Source organism: Balaenoptera acutorostrata, chromosome 5 (genome assembly GCF_949987535.1).
Source record: "Balaenoptera acutorostrata chromosome 5, mBalAcu1.1, whole genome shotgun sequence".
Lineage (NCBI taxonomy): Eukaryota > Metazoa > Chordata > Mammalia > Artiodactyla > Balaenopteridae > Balaenoptera > Balaenoptera acutorostrata.
The window spans coordinates 20,728,658-20,751,514 of record NC_080068.1 but is presented as its reverse complement, the minus strand read 5'-3'; the positions used below and the strand labels follow the sequence as shown (position 1 = coordinate 20,751,514).

General features: G+C 36.7%; 1 protein-coding gene across 4 annotated transcripts in view; it reads left to right on the top strand.

Moving 5' to 3' along the window:
* The window catches only part of EMCN (endomucin), a 98,852-nt gene that overhangs the window by 25,781 nt on the left and 50,214 nt on the right, over positions 1-22,857 (top strand). For all 4 annotated transcript variants that reach the window (XR_450208.2, XM_028164175.2, XM_007172910.2 and 1 more), the window contains exons 2-3: positions 9,129-9,254; positions 11,245-11,322. Coding sequence is in view for 3 of the 4 variants with exons in the window: in XM_028164175.2 (XP_028019976.1) it covers positions 9,129-9,254; positions 11,245-11,322 (204 nt within the window). In the remaining variant the exon portion in view is untranslated. The remainder of the gene's footprint in view (positions 1-9,128; positions 9,255-11,244; positions 11,323-22,857) is intronic.

Sequence of the window (22,857 nt, the reverse complement as noted above, 5' to 3'; positions counted from 1 at the left end):
GATTTTGTTCTGTTTTATTTAATCATCCCTGATGGATGATGTGACTGGTCAACATCAAACATTGTTCTGTTTTATTTAATCATCCCTGATGGATGATGTGACATGGTCATTCTACTGATGACAAATGCTTTTTACTTTCAGTAATTTATATACCTTAATTAGTTTCATTTGTTTTCATAATTATTAACAACAATATGAGAAAAAAAAATTGTGCTCTAAAGTACTCTAAATAATACCGAATAGTAGCACAGAAATACTGCAACCACAAACGTGACATTGCAGTTCTAAGACTAGCCAATGTAGAGGAAAAGCACATGAAAGATGGGATTAGAACATCTGAGTATAAACAAGGCTCTAACACCTTCTACTGTGACTCTTGGCAAGTCACAATCAGACCTCAGTTTCTTCATCTATAAAATGAAGATAACAGTATTGTCTGTTCTACTGTTCTATGAAATTGTTAAAATCAAATGATGTCAGTGAAAGCAATTATTGTTATACATGTTTGCATTCTTGGAATGTCTGTCATTTAAAGTTTTTTGTCACTTCAAATAATTCTTTTCAGGGCAAGAAAAGATTGTCTTTGACTTTTCAGAAGATAGAAATAACTTTTTGTCCTTTTATTTTACCCCTTAATAACTGAAATTACCATCTTTCAACAGATACAAATTAAAAAGCATTTAGAATCAGTTAGAGAGTTTTCCTTTACACTTAGAAAAGACAAAAATAGAGTAGATGAGGTGATAAATATGACATCTCAAAGTCAGCCAAATATCATTTTCTAGCTTCAAATGCAATATTGTAGACTTTTTTACAAACTCATCTGTCACTCATTAAATGTAGACATGAACACACACACACAGACCTACACACACACATGGCTGAGAAGGAGCTGTCTAGCTTATTGTATATGAGCTCTATTCATTCACGTAGATGTTAGCTTACCTATATAAAATATTTCATCATTTGTTCTGCTATGTAAAAAAAAAAAAAGTTTCAAAACAAAGTATTCCAAATATCTATTCCAAACTTTGTCTTTCACATTTTCTCTATTTCTGGGTAGACTAACACCCTAAAGGGAAATACATTTTGTCCGGGTAACATTATCAGATTGCAAATAAACGTAATCATTTTCTCCCTTGTAATACAGAATGCCTTTTGGGGCTTAGATTTCTCCCAGGTGATGAGTTTATAACTCTATAAAGCCTTTGTATATAACTGCTAAAGTACAAGCTTCTTTCTTGCAACTTATGCTTAATTATTTGCCATAATGGATATTTACATTGTAATTTAATCTTACAGGTAATATAATTTTATAGTTGAAGAGATTTTGTTCAACAGACACTTTTCATAGAGAGGAAACTGAGGCCCAAAGTGGTGAAGTGGCTCACACAGTTACATAATTAGCTGATGTCACAATTGCTAAGGCTGTGTGTCCTTCCACCTCCCGTGGTGTCATTTCATGTGTGTCAATCACTCTTCTAATGTCACTGCTGGTGGAAAGTGTCTAGTGAGACCTTCCCTGAACCTGAAGAAATGCCAGGAGAGCCTGTAGTGAAGACCCAGGATTTCAAGTGGTGACATTCTAAGCTCAGAGGAAAGCCGGGGGCGCCATTAGAGAGAGAAGAAGACCACCTTCTCCTCCGTTATCACTGCCCCTGTGTGGAGCCCAGAGAAGGGACAGAGCAGCGCTGTTCCTTCCAGGACTGAGAGGGCCCTTGATTGATCCCCTTCCTGAGACAAGCCCAAGAGACTTGCTTGTAAAGTTTGCTGGTACCGACAAGAACCTGCGAAGCCTAAGCATCTCGTTTACTGGGAAGATGCTTTCTGAGCCACAGAACCACAGCTCCTCTCTGGGTTCAGAGCAGGGCATGGTGGGAGGGATCTGGGGATGGTTGATCTAAGAGCCCAGCAGTATGGCCAGGTCACTCCTTTCCCCTAATACTCCCACTCCTATAAATATTAAATATAACCTTTGCTTTTTTATACCTCAAAGAGCTGAAACTTTCCAAACCTGATACAGTATACAAAAAGTCCCCTTATAATAGACTCCACAATCTCAAATATCTCGTTATTATGCAACTTGAGTTTTAAAGCATCACAGTCATTTTGTGAAGGAAAAATACCTGCATTGCCCCATAATTTCAAGCCTGACACGTGGGTGAGTGGAGGAAACTTGCCTTGGGAGCCTCCACCTGTGTGTCAGCCAGAACACCTTGGATTCTCAGGTCCATTTTGCAGATATTGTTGTTTTCTGTTTAAGGAACTCACCAATGTACTGCTGCCTTCCCGTTCTCCCCAGAGGGGCCAGGTGGCTGAGACACCTGTCCGTGCTCGAGCCTGCCAGGCCTGGCACTCCTTCCCCACCTCGCAGATGGCTGGCAACCCGAGGAGATTCGTCTTTAAGGCATAGCTCTCTCCCACTTACCTGCATATTTTCCTCTCTGTGAGAGATGAGATCTTCTTCTTTTTCTTTTTCTTTTTTTTAACATCTTTATTGGAGTATAATTGCTTTACAATGTTGTATTAGTTTCTGCTGTATAACAAAGTGAATCAGCTATACATATACATATATCCCCATATCTCCTCCCTATCCCACCCCTCTAGGTGGACACAAAGCACCGAGCTGATCTCCCTGTGCTATGCGGCTGCTTCCCACTAGCTATCTGTTTTACATTTGGTAGTGTATATATGTCCATGTCACTCTCTCACTTTGTCCCAGCTTACCCTTCCCCCTCCCCGTGTCCTCAAGTCTATTCTCTACATCTGCGTCTTTATTCTAACTTATCCCCCAAATTCATTCCACCTAGGAAAGGTAAGCATTCTAAAACCTTTTGTGCTCACTACAGTATTTTGTTAGCCTTAATTGAAAAAGTAAACTTCAAATCCTTTTTTTTTTAAGAGTTGCCACTAGCTCTGATGTTTTCATTGAAAATTAAATTTTTCTGTTTTCCTCTCCCAAAAGATTCTATTTTTAAGTGTCTAATATCCCCAAGGCCCCGTTTCAGGCCTTATGTTATATAGCCTCTGTTTTACTTGGCACTATTGTCTTTGCCCTTCTCTTTGAATATCCTTTCTTCTTTTTCTACCATGAAGCATGATTTTTCTTTCCTTCTTGTGCTCAATTATCTGATTCCTTTTGACATCTGTTCCACGGAGAAAATGATTCTCGCTATCCTAGACACATAGAGAGACATCACCTTACTTTGATTTCACTTGGATAGAACGAGCTATGCATAGTATTAATTATACAGCACCATTTTTATATGGCACCTTAGCATAACCTTCTAGGTGTTCCATGCATGTAGAGCTTGAGTATCAAAATAAAGTCTAAGTCACTCTAGGAAAAACATATTTTAAATTTTTGCTTAGGTCCTATTGAAATAGATGCTTAATAAATGTTTATTGAGGTATGTAACTCATTGGCTAGTAGTTTACTTATACATTTCATATAGGATATCATGAAATTTTTAGATCAATGCAAGTAGAAGTAGTCAGGAACACATCATCACGTAATAATTGTTGTTTTCTTTTAATTGAGGAAAAAAATTAACTTCATTTAATTTGGTTGGCAATGAACCAAATTGACCTTTGCTGTATCAAAGAGCAAGGGTCACCATTAATGGCAAAACGTGTTGCTATGACACTGATAATCAAAATGAGTTGGTGCCTTGCCTTTCACGAAGGCTTTCTTCTGATGGGAATATAGAAAGTTGTATCATGTTTCATTTATTTATTTTTATTATGCTACTATAGAAATATATTTTACTTATCTATAAATTTTTGTATATTATACTATGTAATTAACATTTTAATATATTTTTAATGTGTGAGGGAAAATTGAAATTTTCCACTTAAACTTTGCTAATTCTTTGCTACTTCTTTTCTGACAAAGAAGATACAGGGTATATGTTGAACAAAAATTATAATGTTAGCAACTACTGACAAAGTACTACGAAAAAGGACATTCTCACTATTTATAATACCCCAATTTGTGCATTGCCGTCACATACAAACGTTAAGAAGTGGATCTCTATTCACTATAAGCCATGATACATAGGGGAGAAGCAACCACAAATGACAACGGAAAATTGACAATTACTTTATTTCAAGATAAAATCTGTATAAAGTTCCTAAAAGCCTAAGGGGTGGCATACATAGGAGATGGCATTGCATGAAGACTATATGAAATAGTAGAAATAATACGTTGTAAGCTATTGAAATATAAAATCAGCTACTTTACCTTCAATTCCATAGAGCAGTTGATCTAGGTGATGAGAGTATTACCTAATAATGGTACTTTGAAGGTTTATAAGACCATTTAGTAGTTAGCATTTTGAATTTACTCTAATTATATATTTCTAAAGAAACCATTCTTCTGTTTCCTTAAAGAACTTAAAAACCTTCTTCTGAAATTGTGTTTATGGTTAAAACTGGCAAAGTAAATATTTTCAAAGAGAAACTTCAGCACTATCTCTGCCACAATTGCATTCCACATACCCAAATGGTAGAATTAGGAAAAAATTTTAACTTTTTACTAATTGGTGCTATGATCTTTTGAAACTACCTTAAACTCATACATTTTCTAAGCTGTAAAATGTAGGGCTTCTATTCCATTAAGATCTTTTTGAAAAGTTCTTTCCAGATCTCAAGTTCTAGAATTCTAAGTTACTGTCATTCAGTGTTTGTGTTGATCTAGAAGAAGCAAGATCAATCTTCTTTAGTAGTGGATTCAGTGGACTTTAGAAACAGAATTGGTAGGGAAAAAGATAGCTGGAGAAGCAATTGCTCCTTATGAGGATGGATGAAATTCTAACTCTTAGAGACTATTTGTGAGTTACCTCTAAATGTAATTACAAAGCATGTCTGAGAAGATTGGAGTCGATGACTTGATCATTTGAAAACAGGAGAAAGTATGAATCTTGGTTTCTAGCCATACACTGAATTCTCAAAGTGCTTATGATTTTTATAATTAAAATAGTTATTTTATTAAAATCCCAATAATGCTTCATCCTTTCATAGTGTAGGAAACTGGTGCTATGGCATCCCTTGTGCTCTCTCAGTTGGAGGGCATGGATATAGGGTAGAGTCAGGATGAAATGCCATCTGTTTCTCCCGAGAGCAGCGCTATCTGGTTTGGCACAAGCAAAGCTGTGAAGCACAGGTCTCCTTGTTAAATTATTCTTTAATCACTTTGGAGATAAAGAGAGGGAAAATGCTACCTCACAGTGTCCTATGAAGAGAAAACACTTCAGAATTAACCATTTTCCTCAATGGTTTATTGTGAGATCAAATCAGACCTAGAAGAGATTTACAGATAATACAGTAAAAGCATAACTGATGGTTACTTGAATCCTGGTCAATAAAACCTTCAACAGCGGTAGTTAAAGGGAATAATTCTTTTCCACCGTATGAGGAGAGAAAGTTTCTATTTGCAGAATTTTTTTTAACTCAGTAAAAAATATTTTTCAATTATAAATAGTTTTAAAAGATTGGAAATATTTTAAAGCTTTCAGTCTAATATGGAAACATTTTATATGTGTGTTTATGTATATGTACATGACAGTATGAATGCTTGTTTTTAAAAAAAAAAAAAACAGTGAGGTATTTTGTCTGTTTCCTCATCCTAGGCACGTAGCGGTAAAACATCGGTGGGTCTAGTCACGTCCACATTTTAATACCGCACTCCGTCGCAGGCAGAAAGCAGGTGGGGCGGGGGTATGTGGCTTGGCATGGAGCCGCCTTCCCATGGCCGGATGTGTGCTGGTTCAGGGTATCTTCTCTGGAGCCAAAGGTGTCCGGATTCAAATTCCAACTGTATTACTTCCTAGTGTATAATATGGACAAGTTGCTTACCACTTTTGATCCTCATCTGTAAAATGGTGATCTAAGAGTATGAACATTGTAGGGTCTTAGAATTAAATGATATAATCCATGGAAAGTACTCACATGCTACCTGGCACGTAGTGACGCTCAGTATTCTTAGGGGTTGTTTGTCAGTCCTTGCCAAAAGAGGGAATACTCTCTGTTGAACAATCTGAAGAACTAGTAATGGAGACATTGATGAGTGCTAATGGATTAAGGTTTTACTCAGGGAAATCCGTGGCCAAATGTGTAGAAGGACGGTGAGGAGGAGAAGCCTGACAGCACATCTCAATCTTACCACATAAGTAGCTAGAAATGTGTCTTGTTGTAGTTTGCCTCAAGTCATTGTATGGATGAGAACCCACTGATCTCACATGATGAATTCAAGAGGGCCAACCACATTGGTAAACATAAAAATGGCGGCTTTCAATTCTGTTCAACTGGTATCTTCTCATTCTCTGCCCCACTTATTTCCCCATCGTGTTTCCTACAGTTGAATTTCCATTTGGTCACTTCCCATGGCTCCCCACAGACTCGCAGATAAAGTCTCAAGTCTTTGGCTTGGTGTTCAAAGTCCTTTACAATCTGGTCTCCAGAATTTTACCAGACACATCCACCATGTCCTGTCGTAGCACACAGCAATCCAGCCAAACAGAGCTCTTTGCAGTGCCCTCAAATACCTCTCACTCCCCCACTTCAGACCTTTACTCATGTTCTTTCCTCTTCCTGTGTCACCATATTACTCACTCTTCAAGCTCCAGCTCCTATGTCAACTCTCTCATGGAATATTCCTTGCTCATGCCAGCAGGGTGGTCATTTTTTATCTTATAAATTCTTGCCCCAATTTTTTCTTGTCCCACAGTTTTCTCATTTTTAGCTGGAATCACAGTAAGAAATACATTTTGCATTGACACACATTTCATTCTCAAACACACACACACACACACACACAATGCTAAACAAAAGCTTCATGAAACAATACTTACCCTCATTATTTGCAATATTAATCTAATATTGCCTCTTTTCTCTTTCATTTGGAAAAAAAAGCTCTGGCTGCAATGTATTAAATAGACTTAAATTACTCTTTAATTGTATCATAATCTGAAGTTTGAAAAACACTGGTCTACACAACTCATACAGAATATTCTTTATTATTTATTGTGTATAGGCATTATGTTCCCTACCAGATTAAAAGCTACTCAAGGGTGATACTATGTGGTACAACATAGAGTCTTTTGCAGTATCTAATCATGCTTTTCATATTAGTTTCCCAATAAGTATGTATGGAAGCAAAAAAGGAAAGAAAAAAGTAAGGGAGGGAGGAAAAAAATATGAAAAATATCTCTGGAGTTGTTGATTATACTCAGAAATTAAGGTTGTTGCTATTTAGCAAGTCAACAGAGATCATTCAAGTTATTTACCAGTGAAATTTCCAGTCTATGGGGTGTATGCCTCTTCAAATAACTTCTTCTTCAGTCTCAATTTAAACTTAGAAATTAGTGTTACATCATGGACTCTAGGACAGAAAGAAAAATAGAACAAAATGACTAATAGAGAAAAGGTAACCTCATACACGCTGTGTTCCTCTTCTCTGCTGAGTATTGAGGGGGAGGAGGGCATGCGAGTAAGACCAAGGGTGTGAAGTGTTTCTTCAGAGGTGAAAAAAGCTTTTGACTTGATTTCGGTAAAGCCCGTGAAAAAGCAGTTCTGTCATTCCTGTATGTACGGAAAACATCGGTATGTGCTGCATACATCAAGCAATTTCTGTGAGCTGTCTGTAAACAAAGTCAGCGCTAAGCACTAACACTCCCAAGCCCCTCAAGTCTATAAAATAAAACAGGAAGTACACTCTATCTCATGACATCTCAAATATTGCTTTTCAATGACTTGAAAGATTTTTGGTTTTTTTCTCAGATTCAAAGAGGAAAATTTTGGATGAAATTTAAATTTGAGAAGTCATACGAATGACATACAATTACTGTAATGACATACTCAGTTTGACTGGGATTTGAACATGAATCTTTGTTATTCAAAGTCCATCCTCTCAACTACCTGTTGTACTGACTCTGTATACAACTGACCCTTAAACAACATGAGTCTGTACTGCGTGGGTCCACTTATACGCAGATTTTTTTCAATAGTAAATACTACAGTGCTACAATCTGAAGTTGGTTGAATCTTTAGATGCAGAGAAACCTCGGATAGGAAGGGCCACGTATAAGTTATACTTGGATTTTCTATCGCATGGAAGGTAGACGTCCCTAACCCCCAAGTTGTTCAAGGGTCAACTGTTCTGTATACAAAGTAACAACATAAAAATAGTGCTTTCCATGAACAGGAATATTTTTTCCACATCCTTTGTAAACATTTGTTTGCTGTTTTTTGATCTGCAACATAACAGTAAGTATACAGAGACAAGTCCAACAAATGCAGGATTAAAAAAAGTATATAAATGCCAATAAGTTACAATAATATTATATGAAACAAATCTTTCCATAGATCACTGAGAATTAAATCCTACATACTTCACTTTAAAAAAATAATATTGCAGTGGAAGTTTTAAGAATTATTGTAAGATATTGGCTTTCTATTGCCAAAAAATAATTATTAAAAATAAATATATAATATACATAACAACGTATTGTCTTCACTTCTGTGCCTTTGAGAGAAATAAGTCATTTGAAAAGTCAGATTTATGGTGGCTCTATCCCCAAGAATGTAGGCTTGTTGCAATTGTTGAATTTCTTTAAAATTTATTGTCTCTTTAGAATATATATGTAGTATATGGAGACAGAGAGAGAGAAATGCTATGTACCAAAAAGAGATGCACTAATACTGAGATTTTAGTATTTAGTAACTTTAACATGCTCTAAAACATTCAGTAAAATATCCACTGCCCAGAGAGTGCCTATTTAATTATTTCATCAGACAATGTTAGTTTAGTTGGATTAAAAATATTGTTAAGTTTCAAACTCATACATTTATTCCTCACTAGTTTTGTCAGCTATTATTTTGTTTCAGAACCACAGACTGCTTCTGCCAACCATCTTAAAAATTCACACCATTGGTGAGAAGCAGATGGAGTTAGTGAATGAATACTGAAATCAAGGCTGAATTCATTACAATTAGAAAATTAATTCCAAAACCATACCTGATGCAGTAATATACATACAGTTTACTTTGTTTAAATATACTAGGCTGTTGACTGGCAAAATAAATGTAAATTTTAATGCAACTGCTTTAACACAATTTACTTTTTTCAGAAGTCAAAGATACAACCACTCCTGTATTATCATCAACTTCTGCAACAAAAACATCTGTACCAACATCAGACACAACGTCATCACCAAATGTTGCAGAGAAATCAACAGTTGAAATATCTACTAAAGGTAGGATTAACTCTTCATGAAATTTACTTTAACTTTAACAAATTAAATTAGTAGCACCCATGTAAACTAATCATAGGAAAATAATTTGGGAATCTTATATCTGTGTTATGAAGGTCTAGGTTATTTCACTATTTTGAAACTCATGTGTTATTTTGGGTTGGATACAGAACCATGAGATCACAGTGGGCTTCTTCGATGATATCACTTTGGGTCACTTCCTGTTTGGGAATGATCCTATTGTGATGGTTACATATGCAAAGTTTATTTTTAGAGAAGAAAAAATTGTCATTTCTCAGTCATAAAAAATATCTTTGTAAATATTCCAGTTCCCCACTTAAGCAGCACAGCTTACAAGGTGAAACTGTATTAATAACAGCTGCTTGTATATTTTGGAGATTAATCCTTTGTCAGTTGCTTCCTTTGTCAGTTGCTTTGTTTGCATAGCACAGGGAGATCAGCTTGGTGCTTTGTGACAATTTAGAGGGGTGGGATAGGGAAGGCAGGAGGGAGGCTCATGAGGGAGGGGATATGGGGATATAGGTATACATATAGCTGATTCACTTTGTTGTACAGCAGAAACTAAACACAACATTGTAAATCAATTATACTCCAATAAAGATATAAAAAAATAAAGTATTAGGTAAACTGTGCAGAGCCAAATATCTCCTCCCTCAAACACAGCATGTGTATATATAAGAACCAAGATTTTATAAATGTCACATAGTAAAAATAGAATCCTTGCCCTAATCACAAAAGGACATTCTAACATGTTTTAAGAGAAAAGGGAATGCTACCATGAGTAGCAAATCAGTAAGTTGTGTTCACTACTTAAAGCAGATCTTTATCCTTTTGTTGGTCCCCCTGTCCTGTATGAGTGCCATCTTATCTGAAACAACATTTACTACATGCCCACTCTATGCCAGGAATCATTCTTCATATGATGAAGATTAAAAAGATGACTAAGGGCCAGTCGGAGCATGCGGCAACTGCAGGGAGTGGGAGGAGGGGCATGGGAAAAAAGAGGGGACTAAGGGTTAGATACTGCCCTCAGAAGCCTAGGAGAGGGCTTTGTACAGAGTGCGAAATCAATTAATTGTTTCATAAATGAAAAAAATTAATTAATTACAGGAGTTTGCAAGTTCCTTTATTATTTATGTTTATTGGAAGTTTCAAAGCCACAACTAAATCAACAAAATGAAATCTTATTTTGGGAAAAAAAGGCACATTACTCCTAGGTCCTATTGACCAGGTAATTTTTCCCACTGGGAAAAATAAAATGATTTTAAATAATTCACTTTTTTTTTTTTTTTTTTTAAAGGATTTTCTTATTTATTTATTTATTTATTTATTTTTATTTTTGGCTGTGTTGGGTCTTCGGTTCGTGCGAGGGCTTTCTCCAGTTGCGGCAAGCGGGGGCCACTCTTCATCGCGGTGCGGGGACCGCTCTTCATCGCGGTGCGGGGACCGCTCTTCATCGCGGTGCGCGGGCCTTTCACTATCGCGGCCCCTCCCGTCGCGGGGCACAGGCTCCAGACGCGCAGGCTCAGCAATTGTGGCTCACGGGCCCAGCTGCTCCGTGGCATGTGGGATCTTCCCAGACCAGGGCTCGAACCCGTGTCCCCTGCATTAGCAGGCAGACTCTCAACCACTGCGCCACCAGGGAAGCCCAATAATTCACTTTTAAAGAGACCTAAGTAACAATCTGCAGTAGAAATTTGCTTTTGGGACCTCTCATACAAAAGTGTGTGTGTCTGTGTGTGTGTGTGTCTGTGTGTGTGTGTTTGTGTGTGTTTATCAGGCCACCCAAGCATTCAGTACTGACATTCCTTACCTTGGACAAAAGAAGCTGGAAAATGGAAAAATAAAGATAGACAAAGGTTTACCCATTATCTATAGAAGGATTTTAATTCACCTTCAGATTTGACTTCTTTTTCTTTACTCCATGACAGGTGAGATGAAATTGTAATTAATAATAATGTCATCTATCTAGGAGCTACCAGCAAGGAACCCTCAGAAACATCTCTGCTGTCAACACTGTCTTCAGTAACCACAGCAGTTAGTGGTGAAGGTGAGTAATGTATCTGTTTTGCCACCATTTTTCTTTTATGTATATCATCACATACCATACCATAATAGTCACCCTTTTAAAGTATTCAATTAAGTGGGTTTTAGTATATTCACAAGCTTCTGCAAACATCTGGGACATTTTCATCACCCCCAAAAGAAACCCTACATCTATTACCAATCACTCCCCATTCCACCCTTCCCCTAACCCCTGGCAACCACTACTTTCTGTTTCTATAGATTTACCTATTCTAGAAATTTCATATAAATGTAATCATATGATATATATGAATGTAATCATATGATATGTAATCATATATATATATATATAAATTTCATATAAATGTAATCATGATTACATATGAATGTAATCATATGATATGTAATCATATGATGAATGTAATCATATGATATTCTAGAAATTTCATATAAATGTAATCATATGATATATGATCTTTTGTGTCTGGCTTCTTTCACTTAGCATAATGTTCTTAGATTCATCCATGCTATAACATGTATCTGTAGTTTATTCTTTTCTATGACTGAATGATATTTCATTGTGTAGATAGACCACATTTTGTTTATCTGTTTACTAGTTGATGGACATTTGGGTTGTTTCTACTTTTTGCCTATTGTAAATCATGATGCTAAGGACAATTATGTACATGTTTTTGTGTGACCATGTGTTTTCATTTCTCTTGAGTATTGTCAAAAATCAATGAACAAAAACCTCAGTATTTTAAATAGAGTTGATGGGCCGGAAGAGGGAGCTCTCACACCCTGAGACAATAGCAGAGCCCAGCAGGAAGCAGAGGCTCTCTTCTTTCCTGGCAAGGACTCAATCAATGAAAAGCCAGGGACTCTTTGTTTACTATCGCCCTCCCCACTTCCTTTTCCCCTCTATAAAAATGTTCTTCTTCCCTTGCCATGTGGGAACTTACACGTGACTTGCCATGGTTGCAGACCCTGAATTGCAGTTCTCTTCTGATCCCAAATAAATGCATCTTTGCTGGAGAAATATCTGTCGGTCCATTGGCTTCAGGTCAACAGTGAATACCTTGAAGTGGAATTGTGGAGTCACATGGTAACTCTATGTTTAACTTTTTGAGGAACTGATTTCCAAAGCAGCTTCACTATATTACATTCCCACCAGAAAGGTATAAGGGTACCTATTCTTCATTTTCTAGCCAATACTAGTTGTCTTTCTTTTTTGTCATAGCCATTCTAGTGAGGGTGAAATGGTATCTCACTGTGGTCTTGATTCACGTTTTCCTAAGGACTAATAATGTTGAGCATCTTTACAGGTGCTCATAGACCATTTGTATATCTTCTTCGGAGAAATGTCTATTCAAATTATTGCCCATAAAAAAATTGGGCTATTTCTCTTATTATTGCTGAGTTGTAAGAATTTTTATTTAATATATTTTAAGGACTAGACCCTTATTGGATAGATAATTTGCACATATTTTCTCCTATTCTGTAGGCTGTCTTTTAATTTTCTTTAAGGTGTATTTGAAGCACTAAAATCTCTAATTTTGATAAGGTAAAATTTACTTGTATTTTCTTTTGTCATGTGAAGGAGGCAAAACTTTGCCTCTGCCTATCCTAGGTTTTCAGATGGGAATTGTGAACAAAAAGACTAACAAGAGAAAAACAGTTTATTGACACATGTAATGCATATCACTTGAAAAACTTAAAACAAAGAGTAAATCAAAGTTGTGGCATAGAATTTCAGTTTACATAGCATCTTCAACAAAAAATAATAAATTTGTAAAAAAAATAAAAATAAAGACAGGGCAAAGGAAAGCAGTTTAGGCTTCCAAGGCAGCAAACTAAGGGAAGGTCAATATACGGAAGGAAACTAACAAAGTAAAGTTTGTTTGCTGATTCCTCTGCTGCTTTCCCTGCACTGATGAGTCTGGCTCCAGTAAAAGGAAAATTTATATCCTGCCTTTAGGCAGAAAAGGGAGATATTTTTATGCATTTGCTACTTCTTAATTGCATTCAGTTTAAAATAATTTTATATCAAAGATGCATATTTTGGGGTGACATATTCTGGTTTCCTTTAGTAGTTGTGCAGTGGATCAAATCAGAGAAATACTTGCTCAACTCAAGATCACAAAGATTTAGACCAATGTTTTCTTCTAAGAAGTTTATACTTTCAGCTTTTAAAGTCTTTGATATAGTGTGAGGTAGATGTCCAGCTTCATTCCTTTGCATGTAGTCATCCAGTTGTCCTAACACCATTTGTTGAGAAGACTATTCTTTTCCCACTTGAATTATGGTAGCACCCTTGATAAAAGTCAGTTGGCCATAAAGGTATGTTTTTACTACTGGACTTTCAATTCTAATCCACTTATCTACATATCTATTCTTATGCCAGAATCATACAGTCTTGGTTATCATAGCTTTGCATTAAGTTTTGAAATTGGGAAGTGTGAATCCTCCAACTTTTTCTTCTTTTTCTAGATTGTTTTGACTATTCTGGGTCACTTGAATTTCCATATGAATTTTAGGATAAACTTGTCCTAACTTTCTGCAAAAAGTCAGCTGGGATTGTGGTAGGGATTGCATTGAATCTATAGATCAATTTGGGAAGTACTGCCATCTTCACAGCTGTGAGTCTTCCAAATCATGAATACAGGATGCCTTTATTTAGGTCTTCTTTAATTTCCTTTGATAATATTTATAGTTTTCAGTGCAGAAGACTTTTACTTCTTTTGTTCAATTTATTCCTAATATTTTATTCATTTTATTGCTACTGTAAATGGAATCATTTTCCTCACTTTTGTTTTTGGATTGTTCATTGCTACTGTATAGAAATACAATTTATTATCATATATTGATATTATATCCTTCCACCTTGTTGAACTCATTTATTGGTTCAAGTTGTGTGTGTGTGTGGTGTGTGTATTCCTTACTATTTTCTATATATAAGATTTATCTGCAAATGGAGATAGTTTTAATTCCTCCTTTCCAATATGGATGCCTTTTATTTTCTTGCCTATTTGCCCTGACTAGAACTTCCAGTTCAATATTGAATAGAAGTGGTGAGAGAGGGCATCCTTTTCTTGTTTCTAATTTTAGGGGAATGCTTTCAGTATGTCACCATTAAGTATGATATTATTGTAGGTTTTTCAGAGATGCCCTTAATCAGGTTGAGGAAGTCCTCTTATATTACTAGTTTGCTGAGTGTTTTCATCATGCAAAAGTGTTAGATTTTGTTAAATGCCATTCTTAGTGTATTAAGATTATTGTGTGGTTTTTAATCCCTTATTTTATTAATATGGTATATGACATTGATTTTCATATGTGGGACCAATCTTGCATTCCTGTGGTAAATCCCACCTGGTGATGGTATATAATGCCTTTTATATGTTGCTAGATTTGTTATCAGTTATTTTGTTAAGAATTTTCATGTCTGTATTCATAAGAGATATAAGTTTATAGTTTTCTTCTGTTGTCTTTGTCTGATTTTGGTATCAGGTTAATACTAGCCCCACAGGATGAACTGTGAAGTGTTTTCTTCTCTACTAATTTTTGGAAAAATTTGTAAACAATTGATGGTAAATATTCTTTAAATTTTTGGTAGAAGGTACCAGTGAAAAATCTTATCCTGGGATTTTCTTTGTGGAAAGCTTTTGATTACTAATTCAATCTCTTTACTTGGTATAGGCCTTTTCAGGTTTTCTATTTCTTCTTGACTCAGTTTTGGTAGTTGATGCAACTGGGGTGTTAAAGTCTTCTACTATTATTGTGTTATTGTCAATTCTCCCTTTGTTTTTGTTAATATTTGCCTTATATATGTAGGTGCTCTTATGTTGGGTGCATGTATATTTACAATTATCTGATCTTGTGGATTGATCCCTTGATCATTATGTAATGTCTTTCTTCATCTCTTGTTGCAGTCTTATTTTAAAGTCTGTTTTGAGTAACTCAAAGTGGAGTAAATACTGCCAGCAGTTTACGTTCAAGAGTTCAGAATGCTACTCCCACTGGAAGGGCTGTGTCCTGGCAAGCTGCCCTCTGCCTGACTTCCTAGAATGCTCTGGAAGGTGCATTTTTCTGACCAACAGTCAGAATTAATTACTTTTTCAATTGCTAAAATGTGGGGGCCAGAGCTGTGTAGACTTAGATGAAAGGGAGAAAAATATTTCATTTTTGCAACTCCAGCCTGAATGGGCAATATTGTACATTGCTCAGCTTGATTTGTTTGTTAATTCAATTAAGCTCAACAGCCCACCTACAGGGGTTTGGTTAAATAAATTATAATACATGGATTTAAAAAGAAGTAAGTAGCTCTAAAATATACCATCATAAAAATGTGTCTAATGTATGAAGTGTTTAATGCACTTTGAGCAATCTTACCTCAATAAAGTGGTTTTTTAAAAATAAATTTAAAAAAATAAAGTCTAAATTGTCTGTTATGAGTACTGCTACCCCAGCTTTCTTTTCATTTTCATTTGCATGGAATACCTTTTTCCATCCTCTCACTTTCAGTCTATGTGTGTCTTTAGATCTGAAGTGAGCCTCCTGTAGGCAGTGTATATATGGGTCTTGTTTTTCGTTTTGTTTTGTTTTTCAATCTGTTCAGCCACTCTATGTCTTTTGACTGGAACAGTTAATTCACTTACATTTAAGGTAATTATTGATAGGTATGTATTTATTTTCATTTTGTTAATTGTTTTCTGGTTGTTTTGTACTTCTTTTCTGTTCCTTTCTTCTTTTGCTCTATTTCCTTATGATTTGATGACAATCTTTAGTGTTATGTTTGGATTTCTTTCTCTTTTTTGTGTGTCTCTATTATAGAGTTTTGGTTTGTGATTATCATGAGGTTTATATATAATTCTCTCTCTCTTTCTCTCTCTATATATATGTTTAATGTTTTTGACATCAACTTTTACATCTTTTTGTTTTAGGTATCCCTTAAATACTTATTGTTGATATAGATGATTTTACTGCCTTGTCTTTTAACTTTCCTACTAGCTTTATGTGGTTGATCTACTACATTTACTGTATGTTTGCTTTTACCAATGAGATTTCTACTTTCATAATTTTCATATTTCTAGTTGCGGTCTTTTCTACTTCACTTAGGGAAATCCCTTTAACACTTCTTGTAGAGCTGGTTTAGTGGTGCTGAACTCTTTTAGCCTTTGCTTGCCTGTAAAACTCTTTATCTTTTCTTCAAATCTGAATGATATGTTTTCCAGTTAGATTATTCTTGGTTGTAGGTTTTTTCCTATCATTACCTTGAATATATCATGCCACTCCCTTCTGGCTTACAAAGATTCTGCTGAAAATTCAGCTCATAGTCTTATGGGAGTTCTCTTGTATGTAACTAGTTGCTTTTCTCTTGGTGCTTTTAAGATTCTCTTCTTATCTTTAATATTTGTCATTTTAATTATAATGTTTATTGCTGTAAACCACTTTAGGTTCATCTTGTTTGGAACTCTCTGTACTTTCCAGAAATAGATGCATGTTTCCTTTCCCAGGTTAGAGGAGTTTTCAGCTATTATTTCTTCAAATATGTTCTCTGCTTCTTTCTCTCTTTTTTCTCCTTCTAGGACCCCTTATAACGTGAATGTTAGTATGTTTGATCTTATCCCAGAGGTCTCTTAAACTGTCCCCATCTTTAAAAATTCTTTTTTTCTTTTTTGTTCAGCTTGGGTGATTTTTCACTACTCAGTCTCCAGTTCACTGATCGTTCCTCTGTATCATCTAATCTCCTGTTGATTCCTTCTAGTGTATTTTTTATTTCAGTTATTGTATTCTTCAGCTCCATTTGATTCTTTTTTATATTTTCCAACTCTTTATTAACTTCTCAACGTGATCATTCATTCTTCTCCCAAGTTCACTGAGCATTTTCATGATCATTACCTTGACCTCTTTATCATGTAGATAACTTATCTCCACTTCACTTAGTTCTTCTTCTTGGGTTTTGTCTTGTTCCTTCATTTGGAACATATTCCTTTGTCTCTTCCTTTTGCCTATCTCTATACATTTATTTCTACGTATTATGAGGTTGGTTATGTTTTCCAATCTTTGAGAAGTGGCCTTATGTAGGAGACATCCTATGGGGCTCAGCAGCCCACATCCTTCTGGTCACCAGCGCTGTATGCTCTAGGGGTGCCCCCTATGTTGACTGTGTGGGCCCTTCTGTTGTGGTGGAACCAACTACTGTGGGCACACTGGTAGGCAGGGCTGGCCCCCAGGCCAGTTGGCTGCCAAGCTGTAACTCATGTGGCGACTGCCAGCCCACTGGTAGGTAGGGCCAGGATCTGGCATGGCTGGCTGTGTGACCCAGCAGGTCCCGGAGCTGGTGCCTGTCTGCTGGTAGATAGGACCAGGTCCCAGGGTGGCTGCTGTGGAACCTGGGGAGTCCCAGGGCTGGTGACAGCCTGTTGGCAGGTGGGGTTGGGACCCGGAGCAGCTGCTTGCAGAGCCCCGGATCTCTAGGGACTGGTGCCTGCCTGCTGGTGGGTGGATAAGCCCCTGGCACTTCAAGGCTGGAGGGAGGTTTCCAAAATTGTGCTTGTCGGCACCAGCATCCTCATGGTAGAACAAGCTCCCCAGAATGTTTGCTGCCAGCATCTATGTTCCCAACGGGAATCAGCTTTGCTTCCTGTCTCTCTGTGAGGCTCTCCAAGATCAGCAAATGAATCTGACGCAGGCTCCTTTCAAATTACTGCCTCTGTACTGGAACTCGGAGCATGTGAAACTTTGCATGAGCCCTTTAAGAGTGGAGTCTCTGTTTCCTATAGCCCTCTGGCTCTCCCATTACACAAGCCCTGCTGACCTTCAAAGCCAGATGTTCTGGGCACTCATTTTCCTGGGAGTGTAGGACACGCAGGTAGCGGGTCCCAATGTAGAATTCAGACCCCTCGCTCCTTGGGGAGAACCTCTGGAATTGTGAGAATCCTCCCGTCTGTGTGTCACCTATCTGTGGGTGTGGGTCTTGACTATACTACATCTCTACCCCTCCTACCTGTCTTGTTGTGGTTCCTTCTTTGTATCTTTAGTTGTGGAAAATCTTTTCTGCTAGTCTTCAGGTCACTTTCATAGATAGTTGTCCTGTAAATAGTTGTAATTTCGCTGTACCTGTGGGCAGAGTTAGCTCAGGATCTTCCTACTGCATCATCTTGCCCACACCTCAGGATATATTATCATTTTTTGAAGATTATTTTAAAATTGTTTAAAAACTGAAAAACTGAGTTTCAGAGAGCTTAAATGACTTAACAAAAAAGCACAAAATTCATAATAACAATTTGGAATTTGAAAGTTGGCTCTTTAATTTTAAATTTTTCTCTCTATTGAACTAATTCATAATCAACTATTACTTAATGAGTAAGTATTACTATTTTAATCTCAACTATTTAGACTTCACTATTAAGTAGTGAGCCCCTCAGGTATTAACAGTGCTTATATAGCACTTTTCCTTCCTACACAAAATAGTCACAGAATTCTGTAACTTTTTGCCTTTCTTTTCCCTTTTTGGTGCATGTTCTGGTTCTTTCCCTGCTTTTAGGCTATATTTTGGGTGAGATTGCCTGCCTGCTATGAATGGTTATTTCTTTCAGGTCGCTCCTTTAAGTGGAAAACACATACACACATACATAAACACACACAACCAACTTGCTAGCATTGTGTTTAAAAAAAGAGTAAATAAGTCCAAGTGAAAGGTGATATTCTTGAGCATAGTATAGAAACATTAATAGCACATGAATTTCACAATAACACAAGATCTTGTTATTTCTGCCTACTCTGATGTTGTTCATCCTACTTTCAGTGTGGTCAGACAATGTCTGACTTTAGGACCCTCATTATTAATTCAATTAGTTTTTGTCTAAAATTGTTTGTAATTAGCAGAAACATTTCCTCATAAAATCTTTTGCGAAAGTCCAAAATGTGAATATATCAGACAAATAGAAGTTGAACCGCCCAGTTTGAAGCAGTGTGGTGGTATGTGCAGGGCGGACTGCTAGCCATTTCTCTCTCTTACCACCAAGCCTGTGAGGCTTCCCTACTGAACCCTTAGGGCTTTAGTAGTACAGTTACGATTTACTGAAATAAGTCATTATTCTGTTTAGCTAAATTCTATTCATAGTAAAATAAGTAATGCATGTGTTCTACAACTGGAAAACAAACAAAGCAATTCTTTTTCACCCCCCACCTAAGCTGGGAATAACCTCATCTGTAATTGTTAATTACAGTTTTCCAAAGGGGCAGCTCAAATGTTTGAGAAGCTTTTAATGTCCCCATAAGCACTGTTGCTGATTTTTCATATGTGAGAACTTATGGGTAAATAGGATCAATTGATATGAGAAAATAAAGAAGAAGCTCCTACCAATATTTGCGCTGGCTCCAAGAAACACTGTTAAAATAGATTTTAAGGAAATAGAAAGTCAACATCTATTTGTTAGTGAAGTCTCCAAGAAAGAACGAAGGGATTCAAAAATTACTACATTGCTCCGAGGTCACCAAATACCTCAACCCACTTGATTTGTAGGATATATAACGCAAAAAGCCACTCTAAGTACAGATATAAGTTTATTCATGACCTAGGATCAGTCCCAAGTTCCTATATGAGCTTACCTTGGTAAATTGGGTTAGAGAATTGATAGATCTGGAGACACCTAAACACCTTATTAGGCCAGGCCTAAACAGCAGGGAGCTCTCAGTAGTCTGCTCTGGCCTACTTTCCTGGGGTCATACTACATGGTGCTTGATGGTTTTGCAAGAGGTAGGACATTGCTAAACACGCAATTCCAAGGGACCCTTAATGCCTACCTAATTTACCCTCTAAATAATATGGAAAAGAAAAAGGAAATTTAAATCTATATAGAAATAAAACTTTCCGCTCTTCTTGTCTCCCACTGAAAGCTATAGTCCTACTTTATGTACATTCCTTCACCAGCACCATTTTGTGCTTCTCCAGAATCTTTGGGGACACCGGGATAGTCTGGTTGCATGATCTGAGCTCCTCTTCCTCAGGAGTGAGTACTGGAGGGAACGACGTCTTACGTTCTCTTTGAATTGTTCAGGTATCTGGCTGACATTCCTTCACATCTTTTTCCCTTTTAACTTATTTACATTCTGAGGTATTCCTTTTCACTCCAATGGAGGTGTTCAGAAGAATCTGAGCAAAACCTCAAGAGGCTTCTTTTCCATTCTTTGCCACTGCTTTGACACATCTTCCTAGGATCATTGGTATAAACATTTAGGCCCTTCACAGTCTTTCTATGGGATCTTTAATATTACCTCAGAAGTCACTTAAATGAATCAGGATATTAATTAATTTTACCCCAGACTACCCTCATTGTTATGGGTACATAATTTCTATGAAGCACTAGCCCATAAAATGATCCCTGAAAATGGAGCTACCTGGGCAAGTGTTTTAGAAAATACTACCCTCCGAGGGTTTTACAATGCACAATAACATCTGTAAAAATTCTCAGTAATCCTAACACAAAGACATTCATTTGATGTTTTTTCAGAATCTATGCAGCTCCAAATAATTTGACTGTAAAAGTGTTTTTTAACATAAACAAAATAACATACCAAAGTACTAGTATTCTATAGTATATGTTTTGGTAAATGTTGACTTCAAAATCTATGCAGCTCCAAATAATTTGACTATAAAAGTTTTTTTATAGTCAAAATCTATGCAGCTCCAAATAATTTGACTATAAAAGTTTTTTTTTTTTTTTTTTTTTTAAAGGGGTGACAACGTTTTTATAGCTACTTTATTTATTTATTTATTTATTTTTGGCTGTGTTGGGTCTTCGGTTCGTGCGAGGGCTTTCTCCAGCTACGGCAAGTGGGGGCCACTCCTCATCGCGGTGCAGGGACCGCTCTTCATCGCGGTGCGCGGGCCCCTCACCACCGCAGCCCCTCCCGTTGCGGGGCACAGGCTCCAGACGCGCAGGCTCAGCAGCTGTGGCTCACGGGCCCAGCCGCTCCGCGGCATGTGGGATCCCCCCAGACCAGGGCTCGAACCCGTGTCCCCCGCATTAGCAGGCAGACTCTCAACCACTGCGCCACCAGGGAAGCCCTAAAAGTTTTTTTATAGTCAAAATCTATGCAGCTCCAAATAATTTGACTATAAAAGTGTTTTGTAACATAAACAAAGTAACATACCAAAGTACTAGTATTCTATAGCATATGTTTTAGTAAATGTTGATTTTGTCAAAAAGTCACTTATCCCATATTCTATTTCTGAAGACAAAGTAACCACACAAGGAGCTTTTGTTATGTATATTGGACAAAACAATACTGTCAGTCAAATTATGTAACTTCAAAGGAATAAAACTGCTTAATCCCTTTGGCTGCGCAATTTAACTCCATAAATCCTCCCTTTCAAGTCAGTCTGTTGTAAACACACCTTAAATTCCTAATATAATTAATGTTCACATTTGTTGCTTACTCCCAAAAATTTAATCTCTCAAAACATACAACATGAATCTCACATTGAAAATACCAAGACAAATTATAAAACAGCCCATATTCCTCACATTCATTCTGCTTAGTTCTAGCCAATGGTTCTAACTTAGGGCTCTGGTTGGAGTCAAAGTCTCTTCTCTGCATTTACACTCCAGTATTGATGAGACTTTCTCCAGCATCTCTTGTGTTTGATTCTTTATTCCAAGTTAAATATGGTTTAAAAATTCCTCATATTTTGTCTTTCATGCATTCCACCTGTATCAAATTCTAAGGCTTAACATAAATTTCAAAAACACAAGTCCTAAAGGTAAAGTCACTATTATCTTGACGCTGTGATTTAAATTAGTATTGCTCAAGCAAAATAATGTTTGTCAAATCTGATACATATATTATTACCTAGACTTACAGTGTGAGTCACACCTGTAGACCACAGCTGATATATAGTGTTTTCTGGGGGAAAATGGCCAGACAGAAAAACTGAAAGAGAGCAAACCATATAAGTTTAAAGAACAGCTTTGAGATTGGTTTCCTTTTGCTCTGAGGTGTCAATCACTTCTTGGCAGAAGTCCAGAATCTACTACCTGTGAACCTGAAGTGCAATTGGGAACATTTTCCCAAGAAGATGTTAATATAAGACTATGATTCTCATATTTTAATAAATGTAGGTTACCCATTTTCTTTTCTTCTGAGATTAGGATTTGAAATATTTAGTACACCAGTAAAATTTGAAAGTTTATGCCTGTGGCAGCATTAGTCTCCACATTTTTCATTCTATTCACTTTTCATTCAATACATCTTTCATTCTATTCTATTTTCATAGTCCACCAGGGATATTTCTAAATATTTGGATCACTTTCAAAACATTCCTGTCTCCTTCCATGGCCTAATTGACATGTGTAATTGACAACCTGTCCTGAATTGAGTGTGGGCTCTAATTCTATTCTCATCTGTGAAGTATATTCCACATTAATAATAAGCAATTCTCTAAATAAAATTTTTGGGATTGTACCCCCAGCTACTCCATTATTCTCCTTTTCTCTTTGTATTTTCGTAAACTGGCAGCTCCTCACATCTTCCTTAGCTATACATTCTATTTTTT